Source organism: Mesitornis unicolor, unplaced genomic scaffold, assembly GCF_000695765.1.
Source record: "Mesitornis unicolor isolate BGI_N332 unplaced genomic scaffold, ASM69576v1 scaffold22587, whole genome shotgun sequence".
NCBI classification, from domain to species: Eukaryota; Metazoa; Chordata; class Aves; order Mesitornithiformes; family Mesitornithidae; genus Mesitornis; species Mesitornis unicolor.
Window position 1 is genome coordinate 8002 of NW_010197365.1, and position 9546 is coordinate 17547.

Genomic DNA, 9546 nt, shown 5'->3' on the forward strand with positions numbered 1-9546 from the left:
TTTGGAGAGACAAAGTAGCTTGTAAGACCCAGGTCTACCAGGAACTGTCCATAAAGAACAGAAACAAAAGAATACATAGCTAATAAGAAAGGCCATTAGAATTTCCTGCAATTTATCTGAAATGCAGATTCATTAAGAAATCCTGAACCCACTCTCAGGAGAACTCTAAACCCAGCACAACTCAAGAGTGTCTCTGAACGCAAAACGCCTACTGAAAATGTAAGACAGCTGACAAGAATAGCCTGACTTCAGTAATCTTGGACTCCCATTAAAATACTAATAAATTATCAGTAGGATCTAGAACTAAGTAATTCATTCAGCTCTAAGCTAAAAAAAAATAAATTCAACAATTGCTTCTGCACTAATCTATGTGGCAATACAGACAAGCTGACTGCACGTAACCAGTTTCCTTGCAGGTCCAAAGATACACAGAAATTAAAGCATGACATTTCAAAATTACACTATATACACTGAACCAATACCTCTAGTATCTGCACATAGGCTTGGTGAGGGTCAGTGAGCTTCATGCCATTAATCTCTACAAACTGGAATGATGGCAAGTCATCATTTTCTGCAGCTTGCTGGAGACAGCGAATTACTTCATGAACAGTTGCAGTTTTACCGGTTCCAGGCACTCCAGAAATGTACATGCACCTACAGAAGGAGAACACCTTTTCAGTGGTCTGAGCAAAATAACAATACTGTTAGGATGACTGAGCTGGAATTCCTGGGCTCCAAGACCAACCTTAAAATGCTACTTTCTCTGTCACTTCAGGCAATTCCCTGTATTTCAGTTACTTTATTCACAGACTGATACACTTAACATATTGCAGGATCATGAAGATTTATTTTAAATTAAACTTTAAAAATCTGAAATACTCTATAAATGTAATTTACCTCATTAAGAAAGTGGTTTCCCAAACATCTAGAATTGACTAGTTATTTCGGTCTTTAATTTGTATCTGTACAACAAAGGAGCCTGTATTATTTCTATGCACAACTCTTCTTAAAGAAGAAAAATACCAGGAAAATTCAACTAGGAACTTTAATTCAGCCAAATGATGATAAATTTTTAAATAAAAGTGGTGTTGATTGTCTGACTGGTGTTATGTCATAGGTAGATGTGATCTTGGTTATAGTCTCACCAACAAACTCACCCTCCTGTACCATCAATAAGTTTGCTCTCCACAAAGTTATAGATATCCTGGAATTCCTCCTCACGACAAGGCAGAGATTCTGGGACAGCGGAAACATGCAGCCTGTTGATAAAAAAATAAAAGGAAAAGGAAGTTTAAATAGGGGTTCCAAGAGGTGCATTTTCACAGTTCTACATGAAGGGCCTACAGAGGAAAACAAAGAGCCAGATGCTCCACCTTTCACAGGCATGCGTAGTTTTCCAAAACTCCCACATACTTTACATCAACGTCAAGTATCCCAAAAGAAATAGCCTGGTGTACTTGTAGGAGGGCTGAACAGTCATCTTCACAAACAGCATGAACATGCAGCAATAAAGATCTAGCTGCTGCAGTTCACAAAAAGAATTGTAAGTCAGTGTAGAGGTAGGATAAAACAGGAGAGACCATTTATAGGAAACTGAAAAAACAAACTCAGTTTGAAACATACAGTCAATCCTGAATGCATTTTTTTCCACCGTGAAGATCTACATTGACACCTGTAAAGCTTTTCCACACACCAAAAGGAGACAGGTATTGTACCTTTACAACCTAAAGCTGATAAGAAGGGATCTTTGTTTTTCTAATGTTGCACAGAATAAAGACAGATACCTAGTTCTGAAGAACCTAAGATGGACTGGTTATAGTAATCTGAAACTGTAAAAGCAGTACTGTAACTATTACTAGTATTTGTAAGTCTAGTATTGTACTGTAAATTCATAAAACACTACTCTGATACCAGAACACCGTGCATTTTTACCAAATTGATTCAATATGGTAGAGATGACAGTCCCCTATCTCAGCACAGCCTACTGCTCTGCATACCAGATGCAAAAAAGATTATTTTCTCCTTTGAGCATACATTACCTCAGTCTGGCTTCTTCCAGTGTATTGGCTGGTTTCTGCGCTTCGTGGTTGCGCCTGGGAATTTCAGGAGTTGCGTTCTGGGGTGTCTTGGGTGTTCCTGGTAAAGGCTGCAAAGAAAAGTTACAACCTTAATCAGATTTTCTACATATGGCAATTCCTATTGGAGACTGATCATTCACACAAGTTTTCCAAATATCACTTATGCACAAAGACTACCCAGGGAGGCCAGAGTACAAGATGAAAAGAGTCTTTACAAAGGGCATTACCAAACAAGCCTCATGGTCTGTTCTTCCAAGGAAAAAAAGAAACTGGATAGAAGGTGACAAATACAATTACACCTTTTAGCTGCCTGAAGAATATTTGAATTGTTTGCTTTTCTAAAGTGCTGTGTTACAAAGTGATCCAATTCTTAAGAAACAGCAAACAACTAGAAACTGATCTATCTGAACTTCATTGTCCAAACAAAAATGTCATACAATACATTAATCATTCTTCGTTGTCGTGCTTACAATTTCTAGTTATGCTAGATTTTGTGTGTTAGACATTTCATAAGCGCAGAGTAAGAGTCAGCCATTGACAGTTTGGCCCTGGCTATCGTGCTGAACACAGCCTCAATGATTCAGACCTAAGATTCTTGTAGCCTGGTATCCCATCTCCACCAGTGGCCAGGACATTGACAAACTGCTGGTCACACATTTGGTGTGGCCATGAACGCTGCAGAGCATCCCTTCTGTGCTGGTAACCATCCACGCACTGGTAAGCCTTCAAGACAGGACAGCTCTACTGCGAAGCTCAGAGTTGGTCTTATGGCTTTCTGCTACATACAGACTGTGCTCAACAAAGACTACGCAGAAACAGAACTAAAATGTCTCAGTGCACATGTTACAATAAAAGTAAAGATGGTGGCCATAAATGAATTCATCAGTTTGTTCAGTTCCAGTCCAGTATTTTCCCTGCTTAGTTTAGAGTTTTCTGACCAACACTGTCACAGTGCTCACCTTCCACAAGTGTTTTATACTTTTGCATAACCTATTCATACCAAAGGTCTTATGAAACAATGTAAGCATTTCAGTGAAAGCCAAGGGGTTCAGAAGCTTAACTTTGGTATGCAGGCATCGAGCATTCAAATAATTGGCCTCAAAATAACAAAAAGAGCTTTTAAATGGAATCTTACCGTTTTCTTCAGGTTCTTGGCAGGAGTGTGAACTGAAGACTTCCTTGAAGATTTTGGGGTGCTGAATGTTCTGCTTGATTTGGTTTTCTTTTCTGGTGTACAGAGCACATCATCCTCCTCTTCCTCGCTACTTGAAGAGTAAGAGCTGTCGGAGCTAGAGAGAAAATCCTCCTCCTCCTTTGACTCTAGTGCATTTAATATCCTGGGAGAAACAGAAGTGATATGTTATTTAAAAACAAAGTTACATACAACTCTACCCACTACATAGTCTAATTTGTTGCATTTTCAGCTTTTCCTGTAGTTACCACGACCAGCAAGCCAACATATTTTCCACATGAGCTGTTAATTTTCCATGGCTATTTAACAGATTGGTTTAAAGGAATTCAGTTTTCTGGTGAACACCATGAGTCAGCCTTATGTTCAGAAACAGTTTTCAATCACACTGCAATGAAGCTGTACCTCTAGAACTACCTGCATTTCAGTATTAAGCTAGATAAACTCTCAAGGCTTCAAGCTATCAATAACAATTGGAATAAGGTATGAAAGCAAAAGCTTACCTGACTTGCTCTGCAATGCGAGCGCTTGTCTTCTGTGCACATATCCTACGAGAATGAGGGGTCAGTACCAGGCTCTGACTACCCCACTCCTGACTTCCAATTAAACTGTAAGGAGAGAACATAAAGTTGTATTTCCTCCACATCACACTTGTAAAGATGAAGAGAAGGCCTTTTGGACTTCAGGCTCAATTGTTACGACTGTCAATCCAGCACACGTTATGTTTACAGTTATCCACAGACTGGCTATTGCATGGATACTGGCAGCACAATTTCTCCTCTTCTGCACTCTCCAACATATCTGGGTGGAGGGTTTTAGTATTTTTTTACTTTTTTTTTGGTGGTTGGTTGTTTTTTTTAAGTCAGAGACAAGATTATTTCCTTTGGGCATCGATTTGCCCTTTGGAATAGATTTTTGTGTATTGAGGTTCCTTGGTTTTCTTTGTGGGTACTTCTTCATCCCTACCACTGAGACACTTTACTGTTAATACAACTGTTCAGAAGGACACGATGAGATTAATTACACATGCTTTAACTATTTGTTGATAGTTCTCAGCATTTTTTTTAGATCTATAAATACCACTGGAATGCCATTACCTTACCAATGAAAAGTGAATGTTTTTACGCTGTACAGTAAGTGACAAAGCCAGAGCGCAGATCTGTAAGTGCTGCACCCACATTTTTATTCTTTGGAAAGAGGAAAGGAGGTACATGACTGGTTTTTAGCTTCTTACAGCATTTTATATAGGAAAGTCTGATCCATTCTCCTCCTGCCCCAGCTTAATGCTGTTTTTAAGGACTCAACAGTTATGCTTTTTGAGTTTTGATTTCTCTTCTACATAAAAATCAGAATTAAAACAATACATACAATTATCATGAGAACTCTTGTGAGGCCAACCACATCCCTTTCTATAGTTCAGCTATCTCAGTAATTGTCACAAGCAGGGCACATCTGAGCCTGTATAACATCTGTACCTCAAGGAAACAGATTTGTGCCCAAGTTGAGTACAAACCATAATGATCAATACGGCTTCAATTTCCTTTCATATCATCCTACCATTCCCATTTCCAACATCTTTTCTCTGTTCTTGTAACCATGAACCACTCCTGTCCATCTTTGAAGCCAACTCCTCTTATGATGTCCCAAATCATTAATTCAATTCAATTAACACGCGTTCTAGAGCTTCACCTCACTGCACCTGTAACTATTTAGACTATGCCCCCTTCTCTCAGTGCTCTCAACAGGCAAAACATGGTACACACAGACTTCACCTGCTTTTCTCTCCAGAAGTCTTTCCTAAAAGTGCTTTAAAAGAACTGTATACAAATAAAAACACCACACAAAAATAATTATTAAGAGGCTATCCCTTACCATATAACATCCTCAGCTTTCTCACTGGAGTCTTTGACCTTACTATAGGGCGATAACCGTATTGTATCATTAAACCTTTGACAGTGCTCTGCAGTATCAGATGTTGTCTTGGGCTTATCATTGGTGCAAGGTATTTTTGCTGGCGAGCCTAAAACACCATTGAATTTCACTTTTCTTTTAGTAGCCAATTCTAATGGTGCTACAGCATCACAGTCATCATCCAGAAGTTCCAAAACCTCATGTTCCAGGAGCCTGTCTTTAGGAGGTCTCGTAGGACCTACGAATCAAAAGCAAAATTTACTTCTGTCAGGCGTTAACATGGCTGGTTTGATTAACTTTCACAAGACATGGTATGGACTGACTCAACAGCTGCTATTTAAATAACAGATGGCATTACACTCCAGGAATGAGGAACTTCATTACTAGAAGGCAAACACTTCCTCTAAGAAAACCAGCTAAATAGAATACAAACTGATTGTTTCTGTTTTCTAATCCACCTCCATCACTTATTACTTTACTCAGGTTCCAGTTTGAAAATATGGCACGTTACATAGGATCAAATGTGCATATTCAACCAGCCCAACGTAAACGTTCCAGTGCACCATCAATCCGAAGATTTAAGAAGGCGAGATATTCTGAGGCCAAGTTAGGCTGATTGGTAGCATCTCAGCCATCAAGCACTTTAAACTCAGACTGAGCAGTTACAAATAAAACACTTGCAACAGCAGCTGGATCTAAGTACAGTTACTTGAAATAACAGACGTAAGAGAAACAACTCATGTTCTCAAAAGGGTTGGGCTAACCCCAAAGTCTGAATAAGGTAACTGAAAATACTGATGTGGAGTTTGAACTACCCAAAATGAAGAGGCACAAAACACTACACTCAAAATAACCAAACAGGCAGAATACTGCCATATACGTACTGTTTAACTGTAACTTCTTCCTTGCTGTTGGAGTTTTGATGCCATTAGCCACTCTTTGTGAGTGTCTCTCCTTAGCAAGGGAAGACTTGGAAGCAGAATGTTTTGATTCTATTTCCAACTCCACATTTTTTGGCTTTGTGGCACTCCGAGCAACTCTCTCTGTCTCTTTTTTCAGAGGAGAAACAAAGTCGAAAGGAGTAAATGAGTCTGAAGAGTTTGGGATGCCACCTCCTTTCTTGTTAGCTTCTTTCAGCTTACAGAATATGTCAGGGGACAAAGCCTTAAAGCATTTTCCATCCCAAGATTGTTTTACGTAGAATATTTGTTCCTTGTTTAATGTAATAGGTGGTTCCTCCCGTAGGTGTAGTGGCATTACCTGTAAAAACAGAATATACCAACACCTTAACACTTACTGTTAATTTAGCATTCAGCTATTTTGTATTCACAAGTTTTAGTATTGGAACTCATGCAATCCTTCATTACACAGGGCAACATCTTCAACCCGCATTTACACAAGCACAGGGTTATTGCATTACAGGGCTCCCATTGCTTCTTTCCACATAAACTTCCGCATGAGCTGACTGCCAACAACAGAAATCATTTTGGGATGGAGGAAAGACAGAATATCATCAGTTTTCAACCATCCTATCCTATCCTATCCTATGTTAACTGCATTAACAAATACACACCACACATTTGGTTTGAGAAGGAATAAAGTAGCTGCACTGTTGTCTAATGCTTTTCAAATTGTTTCTGGTTTTCTCCCTCTGTGTGTAGAGGGGTTGCAGGACGTACCATGACGCTTTTAATAATGGTCTCCACAGCGATGTCGGTGTCATAGCCATGAACTTGATCAAAAAACACCTCCTGGGGAGAAACCTTTCTTTTAAGCAGTTTCCGTTTGTTCTGAGGTATCTCTGTGATATGAGAGAACCACTGCACGACAGCATGTTTCTGCTGAGCACCTGTAACAGTGAAAAGTCGGTGAACATTAAGAATTTTATTGCACTGCAAAGAGTTATCATCACATCTCAAGGATGAGATGCCATCAAGAACAGAAATCCTCCCTAGACACAGGTGAGAAAGCACCTGATAAGAGGTTACAATGCCCATTTTCTAAGCTAAATTAAAATGTTTGAGTTGAAAGGACTAAGATAACACCTGCATAGGGTCTCAATCACAAAATACCTGCAAACCAGCTGAGTTAGCTGCTCATTATCACAAATGAAGAGGTTCCTTATTTGCATAAATGTGATCTAATCAGAACCCACTAACTGAAAGCAGTGACAAAAGGAGAAGTGAGAAATTTCAGAACAGTACTTGTAATCTCAGTGTTATTTAGCAGTAAATCAGAAACACATTCACTAAACTGCCTAACAAACCAGAAAATCCTGCTGTTGGAATGTTTAGAAGGAAGTCTGAATAAACACTATAAACAGATGCAGTGAGGAGTTAGAAAACCCATTTGGAATATGTTACAATTGAATATTCAAGTTATTCTCTACATTTTAAGGTGTTCATATTTGAATGAAAACAAAACCACATCTTTAACAAATCTGACAAAGATATATAACAAAAAATATCTTATTTTCAAGGAAGTTTCACAGGTTTCATTCTGGCATGAAAACAACATTCAGTTATGTTACAACAAATGTGCATTAGCAAATAAATAAACTGGAGTGATACGTATTTACGCTTAAAAAAAAGTCAAGAACTTTAAAAACCCTCAAAACCTTATTGTGATGGCCCCTAAGAAACAACAAAAGCTGTTCAAAGAAATCAGAAACAGCTAATCAGTAGTTCCAAGTTCAGACTCAGTCTTTGGCTCACTTATTTTCCACAATTTATCTTTTAGTATCTACTGCTATCTATAAACAAGTAGTTGTACAAGGGGCAGAAGTAATGAGCCTCATTTATTCAGTCTTGAACCTTATTGCTAAATTCCCTGATGACAAATAAGATGCAAGTTCCAGGGCTGCAGAGCCCTTGCTCCATTGGGATTCTCCAGTCTCTCCAGCTCACACAGTCTTCCTCAAGGGCCATTCCTTTTAAATTAGACTACTAAACAAAAAGGCTGTAAGAGTTGTGTCTTTAAGCTCTCCGTTTATCTATCAAATTTAGTTTAAATCAGCCATCGGCCTCAAACATTTGGGGAGCATGTGACTACAGATGCAGTGATTACCTCAGCCTAATTTCCTTAATAGATGAGGCCAGTGATATGAGGTTATGGGCTAAATACACCTCCATGAAATTAGGTATCTTTAAAAGATTTTAACATTTCTCAGATAGGATGCACATTTTTATTTCTCTTACCATCTTCATATAAATCCAGGAGTTGTGCCACAAAAGGTTGATCTGCATTCTGCCCTTCTACTAAAATAAACTCGCCAAGTTGTATGCAGGTTTCTTTTCTGCTTCTTTCTAATTTAATAAGGATTCCCCTAGAAAGTGATGCACACATGAAGGTTAGCAGGATTTTATACTCTTTATAAATACCATATAATTAAAACTAATGGGCTGTCAATCTCAGAGCTAGTTATGCTCTCTCTTGCAAAGCCTACAATTGAGCTTCCCGATTGAAATCTTTCATACATATTTCAAACAGGTAACACTTATTTGTTATACGCATGCAGTGTCATAACATGATGCTCAAAACTTTATGCATATTCTTACTGACTGCCACATCAGCTTAAAAGATGTCAGAGAGATAAAGAAACCTTTACTAAGTTTCTCTCTGCAAGTCAGAAATAAATGTTACTTACTTGTACTGGAAAGTCCTCAACTTTCTGTCTGAGCTCATAGGTTTTCCATACCAGGAGTAAATTATTTTTTTTTGCTGCTGAGCGTTCATGATTTCCAAGGTAGAGCTGAAATGAATAAGCAAATATTTTCTTAAAATTATTTTTTTTTTAAATAAAAGCAGGGAAAGACTCAAAGTGGCCAGACACACAGAAATGCCATCAATTCTTCCAACGTGCAGGAAGAACGTGGCATGCGTTGGTTGATTCAGAGAATCTGTCCACCTTACCCCAAGCCTCCAGCCACCTCTCTCCTGAGGGAGAAAAAGGAAAGGTGCCAAGTGGTGGACTGCTCTTCAGCTCCTTTTTGTCACGTCCAGCGCCGGACTAACACCTCAGGGACACGCGATTCCCGGTGCCAGCTCCTTTGCCTGTTTACAAAGAAAGTCACCAGCTGCTCCCTTATTACCGAGCCCTCCCCCCCTCGGCTCCAGGGGCTCGCCGCGATGGCCGGGCCATACCGCCGGCCGCTCTGAGACCATGCCTTGCTGGTTTTTGTCCAGATCTCACAGCGATCAGGCGGATGAGACCGTTATGAACGCTTCGCTTATGCGTTTATACTCAATTTTTATGTTTTTTTGTTTGTTTGTGGGTTTGGTTTTTCGTTTTTCTGGGTTTTTTTTTTGTTTTTTTTTAAGTATAATTTTCTCTCTGGAAAAAAACCGCAGGGCCCAGCAAAACTCTAC

At 39.1% G+C, this 9546-nt stretch overlaps 1 protein-coding gene across 1 annotated transcript in view; it reads right to left on the reverse strand.

Moving 5' to 3' along the window:
• The window catches only part of ORC1 (origin recognition complex, subunit 1), a 15589-nt gene extending 6676 nt beyond the window's left edge, over positions 1-8913 (reverse strand). The window contains exons 1-10 of the mRNA XM_010188792.1: positions 8825-8913; positions 8376-8503; positions 6858-7027; positions 6063-6438; positions 5140-5416; positions 3771-3875; positions 3214-3415; positions 2040-2146; positions 1158-1259; positions 483-654 (exon numbers count right to left, since the gene is read on the reverse strand). Coding sequence (XP_010187094.1) covers positions 483-654; positions 1158-1259; positions 2040-2146; positions 3214-3415; positions 3771-3875; positions 5140-5416; positions 6063-6438; positions 6858-7027; positions 8376-8503; positions 8825-8913 — 1728 coding nt within the window. The remainder of the gene's footprint in view (positions 1-482; positions 655-1157; positions 1260-2039; positions 2147-3213; positions 3416-3770; positions 3876-5139; positions 5417-6062; positions 6439-6857; positions 7028-8375; positions 8504-8824) is intronic.
• Positions 8914-9546: the final 633 nt, after the last annotated feature.